Consider the following 15,027-nt stretch of genomic DNA (forward strand, 5'->3'; position numbering starts at 1 on the left):
TGGAAAATCCCAGGCGCGACGTCCGGTGACCGAGTGAGGTCGGACCTAACGTCAGGAGTGCGAGGAATTATTTCCTCCACTGACGAGAATGATTCATAATCAACAATAGCGGAAGCACCCTCCCTATGAGAAGGAAACATAACTGCCAAAGGAGCAACGCGACACCCCTCACTAGCGTTTGATGATAAGTCAGACATGATGTAAAGTAATAAAGACGAATAACAAGCGGAAAAGAATGGAGATGGTGTAGGGAAGTAGAGTGAGGAAAGAAAGTTCATAGAAGAAAATGGCGAGAAGAAGGATGGTGCTCTAAAAAGTTAGAAGAAACAAACTTCAAACTCAAGTCCAAAAACCTGTATTTATAAAGATCATGGCACTAAACCCGAAAACGGCTCGTCATAATTGGCACCAAAATCAAAATGGCAGATACAATCAAAGATCATGCACGAATCGAGGCAATGTATCGGGAATATGCGTCATAATGACGTCTGATGTCATGATGTCAATCCAATCCCTAGACAGGATAACTCCAACAAATTGCCCGGGAAACTTGAGTTATTTGAAATATGTGGCCCACGGAGGGCCACGTGGCCTGTTCGACAAGGCGATTATGACTCTTGCAGCTTACTTGATAAGTTCGACCGAAAACGACAGTATCCGCTCATTGAGCTCACCTGCGAGGACGACTTCAATTAGCGGAGGGACTAACTGTATGAGTCAAAAATTATCTCTAATATGATCAAACCATGTTAACATTAAGGAGGCATTCACAGACTGTCGTGTGTCATCAACACGACTCCAATGAAGACCTTCCCAAGGTCGAAATGGTTCCAAAAATGATGAAGGTCGCGGTCGAAGAGTAAGCAAGGATCAAGGTCGAGAAGTCTTCGTAGATCAAGGTCGAGGTTAAGCACCCTAGGCAGAGTTATAACGGTTAGCTTTAAGATATGACACTAAAAAAAATATTCTAGTAGATATTCTCTGCACATGTACTATTAGGCTTTCTAGGAATATGTCCCCTATAAATAGAAAGAGACACAATGATAGGGGACATGTGATATTCACTTATAAGAAAACACATTGACTTTATAGAGAGAATCTGACCATATTACAAGCATACGAAAATATTCTTTTTACTAAGATTCTTGTCTAGCTTTTCCACTTGATCCAAGAACAACCTGAGTGTTCTAAGGCTCATCAATCATTCTTCATTGTGAGAAAGAATATTCACATATCCCACCCCTTTTTGGGTGACTCACACGTTTTTATCTACTTAAATATCATTAATTGCTATTTAATACTATTTACTGCTATCTTTCATCTCTTTGGACCATTGAATACTGTTATTGTTGCTCACATTCATTACTATTCGGTAAAATATACACATTATCTGTCATAAAATCGATTACCTTATCTTTTGGAGAATATTATTGGCTAAAATTGACTCTTCTTAATTTAAATCTAATTGGTTGGACCAAGATCTATATTTTGAGTTAAACAGACTTATCATAAGAAACTATTTGGTTGTCGAAAGGTGTCCCTTTTTATCATATTCGTCATAGAAAAAGCTCTCTTTCACTTGATAGTTAAATACCATTCCACCAAACCTTACTGATCTAAAGAAAAAATTGATCCCTTCGGAAGGAATATGGCTACCATTTTAAATTATTAAAAGGACCTCAACTTCTCAACGACTTCGAAATTACATCTCTCCCTCTCTTGAAAGAAACCAGATTGTAGCATTTTAATTAAATGTTAGACGAGTCCAGCAAAATAGCATGCATTTGAATTCTCAAAGATTTTAATGTATCAATAACATTAAGATACTAGATAAACAATGTTTAGGTAGCAAGTACCTTGTGAAATAAAGGTAAATGTGACCTTGTGAAATTAAGGTAAATGTGTCGAACATCGTAAGTATAAAAAATACTTAAACTAGTAATAACTTATTGACGGCATATCAATTTATGATTGCGACATGTGCCCCCTTTGGATGGGGAAAGAGTGAGTGCCACTGGCTTGGTATTTGAATTTGAAAATCAGTCTAACGGAACTGTATGCATATGGTCCAACAAAACTTTATTTTCATATTGATGACAACAATATGGTCCACTCAAAACAACCAAATAATTCAAGAAGGAAAAAAATTAACGGTCTTTTGATGACAGTAGATATCTCATAAGAGTAGGTGATAGTAATTCATGTGATATTACTATATCAGTAGCAAATCAGTTGAAGCTGTAAAGACAGTCGCATTTTACCAACTGGGCTCCAACACAGCATGTGAACTTTGATAGCTACGCAAGTAACAATCATGACTGACTTCATCCTCATTTTCACTGATTTATTTTCTTTTCAGTAACTATACATTTATATTTTTGCCTTCAAAAGAAGCAAAAACTCGATAAAACTCTCGTTATGCACAAGGGTCGGAAAAGAGAAAGATCGTATTGGTCCACATTGTACACAATTTTATCTTAAATTTTTACAAAAGATTTTTTTCATACCGGATTTTTTCAAGCCTCTTAATTATACCATTGCGGCAAGGCTTCCCTTCTAGCCAAAACTTGATATATACCTTAAATCAAATGACAAAATTGTGTAAAAATTTAGGGGAAGCCTAAAAAGAAAAAGGCCTTAAGTGGGGTAGTTGGATGCTTCATAGTGGGGATAAAATGACAATCAAATGTCCATTTCTCAATTAGTTAAATTGCTCCTTTTTGCCTCACCATAACTTTTTATCTACATTCTTCCTCTTATCTTGCCCCCATTCTCCTTTCCAATTCCAAGACCGAGAGCTCTCTGCCACAAAAATCAAGAAAGAGAGGGGGAAAGACTCAGAAAACACTAGTTTACTACCTCTAAAAACTTGACAATGGCATTTGCAGGAACAACACAGAAATGTATGGCATGTGAAAAGACAGTGTATTTGGTTGATAAATTAACTGCAGACAATAGAGTCTATCATAAAGCTTGTTTCAGATGCCATCACTGCAAGGGTACTCTCAAGGTTTGTTTCTTACATTTTGTTTTTTTTTAAGCCAATTCAGTAGAGCTCATTGTTCAGATTTGTATTCAGTCATTCATTTTCTGTGGCGTAAAAACATATCAGAAAATAGATTTCAGAAAGAAAGTAGATTTAGACTTCTTAATCCAATTTTCCATCTTAATTAGCAATGCTTATTATTATCTTCAATTGCAGCTAAGCAACTACAATTCCTTTGAGGGAGTTCTCTACTGTAGACCTCACTTTGATCAGCTCTTCAAAAGAACTGGAAGTCTGGACAAAAGCTTTGAAGGTACTTAGAGAAAAAGTACATAACTCAAAATTGATTTTTACAAATGAAAAAAGTTACTGATAGATTAAAATTATTCCAGGGACACCCAAAATTGTGAAGCCAGAGAAAGATGAGGTAAGTGACAAATGAATAACTCGATCTTGTTGACATATGTGAGCATATTTTGTAAATAACTAATCTATGTTGAATATTTAAAACAGAAACCACAGGCAGCTAAAGTCTCAAGCATGTTTGTTGGAACAAGAGAGAAATGTTTTGGCTGCAAGAATACTGTCTATCCAACAGAAAAGGTATATATGCAGAAAGAATTAAACATACATATATAATAAGATCATACTCGTTCTGAATTAATTGACTCTAGATCTTGGATTTCGACTCTATTTATAGGTATCAGTGAATGGAACACCATACCACAAAAGCTGCTTCAAATGTAGCCATGGTGGCTGTACAATTAGCCCGTCCAACTATATTGCACACGAGGGCCGCCTCTACTGCAAGCATCACCATATTCAACTGATCAAGGAAAAAGGAAACTTAAGCCAGCTCGAGGGTGATCACGACAAGAACTCAGTTAAAGTCATCGCAGAATCATAAACTCCCAACCGTATATCACGTAGTTCATCTTCATCTTTTTCTTCTTGCATTTTTACTGTCCGCTTTATTGATCTAGAATATGAATAATGGTTATTCATCTGCAGACTTCAGGATTTTCCATGAATGTACTTCCTTCTGCAGCCTAGTTTTCTCTCATCTGCTTCTATCAATTTGAATATTCTGAATCATATTTTAGGTGTCTGTGTTAACTTTTTTGCTTCTTGTCGGTGCGTAATAGACTGAACCTGTGAAACACAACGAGCTATATTTCACAAACTTAGCCAATACTTTTATAATAGTATCAACTTCTTAGCACCAGATTTCTAGAAGTATTCACCATTTTACCCAACTTAGGGTCCATCAAACTGTATAGGTAGTCTATATGAACAGTAGTGATGCATGCTAAAAATAAAAGAAAATGGAGATTTTACGGAAAATTATACTTTGGTGACATTCGTCCTTTGACAATCGCCATTCTGCACTGCTTTGTTCCTACTCCAAACAAAGAAAAATTGTGATTTTTCAGAGTGGTGGTCGGTTTGTGGCCTTGATGCCCTAAGGAGTTTGAATTCACGGCCACTCCGTTGTCGAAGAACTGATTCTATGAGAGTGGTACCAAAATACTCGGAATACTCTATATCGCTTTCTGGAGACATTGGCTTTCTGTTGTTGCCCCGACTGTTTCATACCCAGATATCCAAAGTACCGCTAATCCTTGTCCCTAAAGCGAGGAAATTTTTCCTTTAAAATCAAACTTAGTTGTCTTGCACCCAATATCAGTTTGTGTATGTAGTGCTTATCAACTTTTCCCATGAATCAAGTCTTGCTTAGGTGACCTTTTCAGTTTCTTTGAGACACTTTGTTCGGCTTAGCAAAAGAGATCACAGACGGATTCGTGCCTTTATTAATGTTGTATATGCCCCAAATTGTGCTCAGTATTACGAGAAAACTGTAGCCAGTTTTGCAGCCATTTCTTTGCTTCACTTTTGATGCAAGATTAGACCGAAAGGGACTCAAAAAATATTTATGGGAAAAACATAAGAGCAATTGAAAGTAAAAAAAAGAAATTGTGTCTAAACAAAAGGTGACCCTTTTAGGGAGAAGGATAGGGAGACTTATCTGGAGGTGTGCCCACTTCAATGAATCATGACATGCATTTTGGACTAGACTCCTGATCCGTCTGAGCTGTCTAATTCTCAAAATTCGTCACAAATGTTCATTTTGAAATTGTCTTGGTTGTGCTTATGCCCGAGTATCGAAGACTCTCATTCGGCTAATAACGCCCTTTGCGGCTTTTCGCTAACTGACCTCTCTCATTTCTCTAACCATCGTCGCCTTATGGTGCCCATCTGGGTTTTCACCAATAAAACTCTCTCATTTCTCTGCTCTCTATCGCCTTATAGTGGCCATACAGGTTTTCACCGATAAGACTCTCATTTGTTTTTGAAGATACTGCATGCGGAAGGTTGTCATACGCCCTTGTCATGGGGACTTCAAACATTCTCAAAGATCGATTAGAAGTTTCTAACAGGGAAAAGGCGAAAAGAACCTTGAACTGAATTACAACTTTTGGAACTGTTTTTACAGGAAAAAAAACTGTAAAATAAAACAAACTTTTGCCTCAACTTTGGAGTATTGGGAATATGAATTTTTTGTTGTGATGGGACTGAACCCAAGGTAAGACTGCCTATGTATCCTTTCGGAATCAGATCAGACATAGTTCATTTACTCAAAAGATTTGTTGTTTGATTTTTCTCTTCCTTTTTTTCCTTTTCATTTTTGCTTTTACAAGTTACATAAGTTCCAAAAAAGGGGAAAACAAAGATGACAAATACAGCTCAAAAGTGTGACACATATTTTAGATAATGAGCAGTGATATCCTTCGTCATCTCGATCTGAGAAAATCATGCGTGAAAGTTTCGCAGTAGGTATATATCAAACGTAATATCTTTTGACTGCATCTGGATTAATAGTCATGTCTGATACCAGTCCTTCTTCATCTACCAAGTGCAAAGCCCCTTATGGTAATACTTTGTTGATGATGTAGGGTCCTTGCCAGCTCGGGGCGGACTTTTCTTTAGTTTCTACCTAGTGTAAAAGGATGCATTTCAAAACGAGCTGGCCTACCTCTAAGTGCCTTGGGCACACTTTCTTGTTATAAGCGCGTGCCATTCTTTGCTGGTATAACTGGCCAAAACACACTGCTGATAGCCATTTTTCATCAATCAACATTAGATGTTCTAATCGGGTCTTGACCTACTCAATGTCTTTAATCTCCAATTCCACAATGATTCAGAGAGAGGGAATTTTGACTTCAACTGGTATTACAGCTTCAGTTCCATATACCAACAGATAAGGAGTTGCACCCACTGATGTATGAGCAGTCGTGCGGTATCCCAAAAGAGCAAAAGGCAACTTTTCATGCCATTGCCTGGACCCTTGGATCATCTTCCTAAGAATCTTCTTGATGTTCTTGTTAGCCGCTTCAACGACTCTATTGACTTTTGGCCGGTAAGTGGTAGAATGGCGATGCATAATTTTAAATTGCTTGCATACCTTCTTCACCAGATGACTATTTAGATTGGCCGCATTGTCAGTGATAATGATCTTTGGGAAACCAAAATGACAGATGATGCTGGAATGAACGAAGTATACCACTATTTTCTTGGTGACTGCTTTGAAAGTAACTGACTCCACCCACTTGGTGAAGTAGTCAATGGCAACTAGAATGAATCTGTGTACCATTTGAAGCCTTTGTCTCGATTGGACCAATAATATCCATTCCCCAAGCAACGAAAGGCCAAGGAGAGGACATAAGATGAAACACTGATGGAGGCAAGTGAATCAGGTCGCCATGAATCTGGCATTGGTGATACTTGTGAACAAAACTGAAGCAATTTCGCTCCATAGTAAGCCAATAATACCCTGCCCGCAGAATCTTCTTCGCCAAACCGTATCCATTCATGTGAGGCCCACATACCCCCCAAATGATCCGTTCAGCTTCTATGGAGTCTATGCATCTCAATAAGTTTAAATTTGGGGTCTTTTGTACAAAATTTCCCCATTCAGGAAGAAACTACTAGCGAGCCGCCTTATAGTTCTTTTTTTATCTCCCTTGGCATGCTCTGGGTACTCCTTTGTTTTCAAGAATCGTTTTATGTCATGATACCATGGTTCACCATCTGGTTCTGCCTCAATTGTATTGCAGTAACCATGCTGATTCCGAACTTGGATTTGCAATGGATCAATATGAGTGTTGCTTGGATAAGGGAGCATCGAGGCTAAGGTAGCCAAGGCGTCGGCTAGCTCGTTGTGAAACCTAGGAATGTACCTGAATTCGATGGATTTTAATCTTTTGCTCAGGTCTTTACACATTGTATGTATGGAATAAGCTTGATATCTCGAGTCTCCCATTTGCCTTGGGCTTGCCGGATAAGCAAGTCGAAATCTCCCATAACCAATAGTTCATGCACCTCCAGATCGAGGGCCATTTTAAGACCCAGGATATAAGCTTTGTATTCTGTCGTATTATTAGTACAGAAGAACCGAAGTCGGGTCGTTGCAGGGTAATGCTGTCCAATAAGTGAGACGAGGATTGCCCTGATCCCAACTCCTTTGATATTGACAACCCCATCAAAATACACTTTCTATACATGGTTGTCGTCCGGAACTACTTCCTCTATTCAGTTGACCTCTTCGTCTGGGACGTATGTGCTAAGTGGCTTGTAATCATCATCAACTGGATTCTCTGCCAAATGATCTGCCAAAGCTTGTGCTTTCATTGCGGTGCGAGTGACATAGACGATGTCGAACTCTGTGAGCAGGATTTGCCATTTTGCAAGCCTGCCAAAAGATTTCCTTCAAAGGATCCATTCTGGATATGAGGTAAGTAGTATAGGCCAAAAGATAATGCCCCAGCTTCTGAGCGACCCAAGTCAAGGCACAATATGTCCTTTCTAAAAGGGTGTAATTAACCTCATAATTGGTGAACTTCTTTCTCAAATAATAGATAGCATGTTCCTTTTTGCATGTCGCATCATGTTGCCCCAGAACGCATCCAAAGAAATTATCCATCACTGATAGATATAAAAACAAAGGCCCACCAGGTTCAGGTGGGACCAATACAAGGGGTTTTGATAGATAATCTTTGATCTTGTCAAAGCTTTTTGGCAATCGTCTGTCCACTTGGTATCCGTATCCTTTTTCAGCAACTTAAAGATGGGCTCGCATGTGGTTATGAGCTGAGCAATGAACCTACTGATGTAGTTCAACCTCCCGAGCAAACTCATGACCTTCGTTTTGTTCTTCGGGGGTGGCAGATCTCTAATGGACTTTATCTTAGATGGATCCAATTCGATGCCTTTCCGACAGACTATAAAATCGAGGAGTTTCCCAGAAGGAACCCCAAATGGACACTTGGCTGGATTGAGTTTAAGGTCATGCCTTCGAAGCCGTTCGAAGAACTTTTTCAAATCGCGCATGTGATCAGCCTATGTCTTTGATTTTATGATGACATCAACGACATATACTTCAATCTCTTTGTGCATCATGTCGTGAAAAATGATAGTCATGGCCCTCATGTAAGTTTCCCCTGCATTCTTCAGACCGAATGACATGACCCTGTAACAATAAGTACCTCATGTAGTGGTGAAAACGGTCTTTTCTGCATCATCCTCATCTATTAGAATCTGGTGGTACCTAACATAGCAATCCACGAATGATTGTATCTCATGCTTTGCGCAATTATCTACAAGAATGTGGATATTTGGTAAAGGAAAATTATCCTTTGGACTTGCTTTGTTCAGGTCCCTGTAGTCAATACAGATTCTTGTTTTTCCATCCTTCTTTGGCACATGTACAACATTTGCCACCCAGGTGGTGTATCGGACAGCTCTGACCACATTGGCGCTCAGTTGCTTCATTATTTCCACTTTGATTTTGTCACTCATGTCCGTTTTAAATTTACGTTGCTTTTGTTTGACTGGTGGAAAATCAGGATACGTGGGAAGCTTTTGATGTGTTATATTCAACCTCTTGATGTATTATTTCGAATTTAGACAGCTTTCTAAGATCTGGGTGTGAATTCCGCATGCGTGTCATGTTATTAAAGCCGACATTAACAAAACTGAAATGGAAACAAAATGACAAGAATTAGGAAAAGGAAAAGATACAAAACTTAATACGAAACTAAATTGTATTTCATTGAAGTTGAAAGGATAGAAGGGTTAACATCAAAATAAAATAATTATACTGAGATGTTTGGATTACAACCTTGAAAGTAACCCAAAGTACAAAAACAAAATGCAAAAGCAAACTACCAAGACTCGTTCCTTATGGAGAGAGGAGTTGTTTCCCAGTTGTTGAGCATGGTGTCTGGGCCAATTAGTTGCATATCGGTAGAACTAGTGCCTTCACCAGCCTGGATCATATTCACTTCAGAAAATATATGGCTGAGGCCATGGCAGATTTCATCAATGTTTGCCTGCGCTGAGGAATTTTGCCCTCTTGGAGTCGTGGCTTGACAAAAGTGTAGAAAATGTGAGGGATAGGTTGTTGCAAGACCCACCCATGCTATTTGCGATGCTTGGTTTTGTCTTCGTCTGCTTGTGTTGGCCTGAAGCCTAAACCAAAAGTACTCTTATTACTGAACGGAGAAATGGGTTTCGAAATACCTTGCAATGATGCCCCCAAGCCTTTTCCTTACTCATAACCTTGTCTCAGCATACGTGCAACCACTATTAGAGATGTGGCGGAGAGACGAGGATGCAGAATGGGCTTTCCTTCCTCAACACGGTCCACAACAACCACTTTGAAAGCCTGATAGACAATAGACTCACATCCTTCCTTGGCCTCAATACACGGGATTAACGAGTCTTTATAAATGGATGACTCGTCTTCTCCGTGAATAATAATTTATTTCCTGTCGTGTTAGAATTTGAGCATCTGATGCAAAGTGGATGGCACAGCTCAAGTCGTATGGATCCATGGCCTTCCAAGAATAAAGTTATAAGAAGTTTCCATGTCCACTACTTGGAAAACAATTTCAAAATTAACCGGCCCAATTGTCATGGTGAGGTTGATCTCCCCAATGGTATCTCTCGCTAAGCTATCAAAATCATGGATGCTAACATTGTTGGGTCGGATTCTGTCTGTATTGATCTTCATGCTTTGCAAAGGAGAGAGAGGGCATACATCTACACTCGAGCCTCCATCAACCATGACTCGCTTTACATAATGCCCCTCACATTTGACAATCAGGTGCAAAGCACTTTTGTGCTCGGCTCCTTCTTGGGGAAGTTCATCATCAGTAAAGAAGATTCTGTTCAACTCAAAAAATATGTTGGCCATCTTCTCTAACTGATTCAGTGTGGTCTTCTCTGAGACATGTGCCTCATTCGGGATCTTGATTAGTACACGAGCATGCACATTTGAATGTATGAGCAGAGATAGTAGAGAGATCTGGGTAGGAGTCTTTCTCAGGTGGTCAATGATTAAGTAATCCTGAACTTTCATCTTTTTCAAAATCTCTTCCGCTTTTTCTTCAGTGACTGGTTTTTTCTATTGGCATTTGGCTTTCTCTCATTTGCTTAGCCTTCCTCAACTCTTCTGGAGAGTAACACCTCCCCTATTGAGTCAAACCTCAAGTTTTCCCCACTTCTTCTATGATTTCCTTGCCTTTGTAAGTCATCACAATTTTGTTGTAGTTCCAAGGAATGGTTTTCGTGTTTGTCACAGGCACGACAGGTTTGATTATGATCGGCTCTGCTATATCCTTCATACCGCCCGGATTCTGCCTTGTGATAGGGTGGCCTCCAAGGACATACAACCTTGGGCTTGGAACATTGGAGGAAACTTCCAACCTTGAGACCTTGGGAGCAAATAAAGTTGCCTTTTGTGATCTTGGGGCGCCTTTCACAATTAACGACACATCTCAGCTTGGACTTACTTCCAGTTTGGTTCCCTCTTGAATCGTTCCCGCTATCATTTATGCTCGACCAACCAGCTTGTATTATTGATCTCGGCCAATCACTCCTACAAAATGAACATCATTATGTACTAGCAACGGGTTGTTGCTCACATTAGGAGGGTCCTCGCCATTTGTCACTACAATCAATTTTTCAACAATGAGTCTTTCTATGGCTCTTTTCAGAGTCCAGCAGTCATCAGTGCTATGCCCCGGGGAACCTGAATGATATTCACATCCAGCATTTGCTTGAAATCTATGTGAATCGGGATGCGTATGGTGGGGAGCGATGGGTCCAATCACGCCCATCTGCTTCAACTTCTGGAATAGACTAGAGTATGGTTTAGCGAATGGAGTGAATTTTTCCACTGGCCTCTGCTCTCAACAATAATCCTACATGGGACGAGCATTGTAGGGTGCCCGAAAATTTTGTTGCTGAGGTCGGGGTAACCTTGGAGCTGGTGCCCGTACCTTTTGATTGATAGGTCGAGCATATGATTGAGCATTAAACACTGTATAGTGTGGTGGGCCCACAGAGTACTGAGGAATTGGCGAGGGATAATAATGTTGAGGGTATCTAGATTGCCCCTGCTGAACTTGCACATAAGGGTGCGATGCCCCTCTTTGAACTTCCCTGGATCCCGAGGTCATCATGTACCCTTCTTGTCTCTTCTTTCTATTTGCCAAACTTCCCGACCCATTTTGGATTCCTTGGGTGGTGGATTTGAAAGCAGCTTGACTTACAATTCTGCCAGTCTTAAGGCTATTTTCGATCATCTCCCCTATTTTAATAACTTCTATAAAAGGTCTACCCATCGCGGACATCATGTTCTGAAAGTAATCAGGCTTTTGAGCCTTCAAAAAACAGTGATCAGCCTGTGGTTATCCATGAGTGGCTTAACTCTAGCCGCTTGCTCCCTCCACTTGATGGCATACTCCCTAAAGCTTTCAGTCGGCTTTTTCTTCATATTGGACAGGGAATTACGATCTGGTGCAAAATCAATATTGTATTGGAATTATTTGACGAAGGCCTGTCCATGTCATCCCAGACATGCCAGTGAGAGATATCCTGGTCAATGAACTATTCGGAGGCCACCCCCACAAGACTTTCACCAAAATATGCCATCAACAATTCTTCTTTTCCACCTGCACCCCTCAGCTGATCGCAGTACCTTTTTAAGTGGGGGATAAGGTCGTCGTATCCATCGTATTTCTCAAATTTTAGGGTCTTGAACCCTGGAGGAAAATGGATGTGAGGGAACATGCATAGATTACTGAATGAAACACTTTTGTGACCACCTAGCCCTTGTATGTTCTTTATGTTCTGTTCAAGACTTTTCATTTTCCAGGCCATCTCATCTGACTAAACCGTCTTGGCAGGCTTTTCATTTTCCACTGGTGACTCATACTAAGGAGTCTGATTGTATGGAGTCGAGACCGTGAAAGCCAAATTTGGAGAGTAATATTGGCCATCATAAGAATGATATGGTGGCTCGTTGTTTGGCCTCGTCACAGGAGGTGGTGGCGGGATTGTACATACCGGTGCGCCAGACACGACGAAAGGAATATTTCTGACCGATGCGACTGGAGATCGCACATTAGAGGTACCAGGGGCAGCATGGAGGCTGTAGTTTGGCACATACCCTGGTGGTAGAATGTGATCGTTCATTGCATGGAGTTGTGGTTGAGTAGCCAGGGGTACGGTGGAAGTTCCCTCTGAGGGACACCAGGGTGGAAGCTGACTAGAAACCCAAGCTTGATATACATCAGACAATTGATGTCTCCATTTTCTTATTTCATCCGACTCTTGCTCAATTGACTGACCCTGGGGGTCATCACTTACCAGCTCGATCTCATCATTGTTAGACATTGCTACCTTTCCCTTAGATCTGGTGAAGTAATGATGTGTTGCCAGTTTCACTACAAACCAACCACCTTAAGCTTACTTTAAAAAAGGCAACAAACGTGTTAGGGTTAAGCATTTTACATATACAAATCACACGTAAATATGTTATGCTCCTAAAATTATCACCATCTCTAACATGCTTTTGGAAGGCTTCATGTTTCATTTCGGCTTATAAGGTTTATGCTTATTGACGTTCTTATTTCCTTTCGCTTTTCTTTTTGGTTTACTATATTTTTCAAATTAAAAACTTTTTGGATTTTCAATATATAATATTTTTTATTTTTTTTGGTACAAGAAGTTGAAACAAAAAATGCGCAAAGAAAACTACAACAGACTCGACCGGACTGAAATGTATTCCACAAAACTAAAATCACAAACAAACTCCCTATAGACTCAAACTAAAACATCTTAGAAAGTGAATGTAACAGAGGAACTCCAAATTTGCAGACTATCCGCTTGAAATCATCTCGGTTGGGGCGATCCCTGCCCCAATTGGTTGGACATATCACTGTACAGGGCCTCCAGGTCTATAGCAATATGGCGACCGAGGTTGACTGCAGATTCTTTTACATTTTGTCACCATCTGCACAACCTCGAGCGGTGTACTCGACTATCTCAAGTATTCTCCTCTTGATATTCTCATGGAATGCAAACATGCCATCAATTTGCTGCCCGCGGTCGTCGGCCAAGTTCAGTGCATCTACCTCGCGGTCTACTGAGTTCCTTTGTTTTATAGCTTCTGTCAAGTCATTTTGTAGTCGGCCTATTACCTCATGATAGTGACATTTCTCCATCTCGAATTCGGCTAGTTGATGATTCTTACTTGACTCAAATTTCTCCCTCTAGAGAACAAACTCCATTTGTTGCTGGTGATTTGCTTCCTCGACAATGCTCAGGTCTTATTGTAGCTTGTGTATTATAGAGAGTCGGCCCCTCTCAGCTTTCTTTAGGGCCGACCAACTGTTCCTCCAAACATGCCAGGTTCATACGAGAGGTCTTTATGTCCTCATCCCTAACCTGTAGGGAGGCGCAACAATCTTTCTTAACCTCTGACCGGATCTGAATGATGTTGGCCTGATATTGGGCTTGTTGTTGAAATATGGTTTCTCTGGCTTGCTCCAGTTCTTGCTTCAACATTTGTACGACAAGGTGGTCACTTCTTCTTCTGTTGGACCCTTCTGGCCTATCTGACAATGATGAAGGGTCTTGAAACCAAGCAAGGTACCCGAGGACCATATCCCCTCTGTCGCGTTCTTCTACCATATCACGGAACTCAGAAATTTCTCTCCCGAACCAACTATTATGACTTCCTAGTCATCGACTGGCTTCGGAGAAATGTTATATGCGAACTTGCTCATGTCCCTTGTTGGTGGTATTTCTTGGCGTCGGCCTAACTGGCGCATTACCCGAAGCGGAGCATAAGGTTGGACGTCGTTGAGCCCCATTAATATCAGAAAAGGTTGATGAGAGGACTCACAAATAAAGTCTTTTGCATAAGACCAATGGTAATTGCAAGTGACTCGGTCTGCAGTTAGGGTGAGAAATAACACTTTCCAATCTCCAATTCCTTCGGGAAACTCACATGTTTCGATCCTCTCTTCATGATTTTGAACAAAATTGGACTAATGCGGGTCGAAGTTCTTAATGACAGAATGACGGTAGAAGTGTTCCAAAATTCACATTTGCAGCAATATATTGCAGCCCTCGAAAACTTTATGTCCCTCTCGGCACTTGGTCAAAGCCCAGAACTTACTCGAAAGAATCATAGGGACAAGAATGGATTTTTCCATGGTAGTCAAAGCTTGAACTACCCCAGCTAATCGGATCTCGATACACCCCTCTACATCTGGAAAAACCATACGGCCCAAAAATGCAACCATATAGGTAAAGCGCATGTGTACCTTCCATGTTTCTATGTCCCGCCATTTTTGAGTTGACCCAAGTTATTTTCAAAAGCATCTCTATCGCTATATCTATCAAACAAAAATTTCAAGGTGACCTATCGATCGGATAACCCATGATACTTTCCTTGATTAATCTTCACGAGTTCCAGAAATTTGCGTGCCCGTTATCTCTTTGGTACTATAGGCCTATCACGGGGAAGATATTGTCCTTTTCCCATGAAGCTCACGACCTCTTCTAGTGTGGGCGTTATTTCACAATCATTAAAGTGAAATATGTTGTTATCCGGGTCCTAACAGGGAATTAGAGCTTCTATCACATCATTTCTTGGTTTAATCTCTATATTGTGAACCAGATGTCCC

General features: G+C 40.4%; 1 protein-coding gene across 1 annotated transcript; it reads left to right on the plus strand.

The window, feature by feature from the left end:
* The first annotated feature begins 2,722 nt into the window (after positions 1-2,722).
* Positions 2,723-4,078, plus strand: LOC107806384 (LIM domain-containing protein WLIM1). The gene is made up of 5 exons (XM_016630528.2): positions 2,723-3,010; positions 3,203-3,299; positions 3,379-3,413; positions 3,500-3,589; positions 3,687-4,078. The coding sequence occupies exons 1-5, from the start codon at positions 2,876-2,878 to the stop codon at positions 3,891-3,893; spliced, it is 564 nt and encodes a 187-aa protein (XP_016486014.1). The 5' UTR covers positions 2,723-2,875; the 3' UTR covers positions 3,894-4,078.
* Positions 4,079-15,027: the final 10,949 nt, after the last annotated feature.

The sequence above is a fragment of the Nicotiana tabacum genome, chromosome 15 (assembly GCF_000715075.1).
Source record: "Nicotiana tabacum cultivar K326 chromosome 15, ASM71507v2, whole genome shotgun sequence".
In the NCBI taxonomy this organism is placed as follows: Eukaryota; Viridiplantae; Streptophyta; class Magnoliopsida; order Solanales; family Solanaceae; genus Nicotiana; species Nicotiana tabacum.

Excerpts from the sequence above, each read along its gene's own strand:
- LOC107806384 (XM_016630528.2), top strand. The coding sequence starts at position 2,876 with ATGGCATTTGCAGGAACAACACAGAAATGTATGGCATGTGAAAAGACA. Across the intron at positions 3,011-3,202 it reads ACTGCAAGGGTACTCTCAAG|CTAAGCAACTACAATTCCTT; the intron begins GTTTGTTTCTTA and ends CTTCAATTGCAG. Across the intron at positions 3,414-3,499 it reads TGAAGCCAGAGAAAGATGAG|AAACCACAGGCAGCTAAAGT; the intron begins GTAAGTGACAAA and ends TATTTAAAACAG.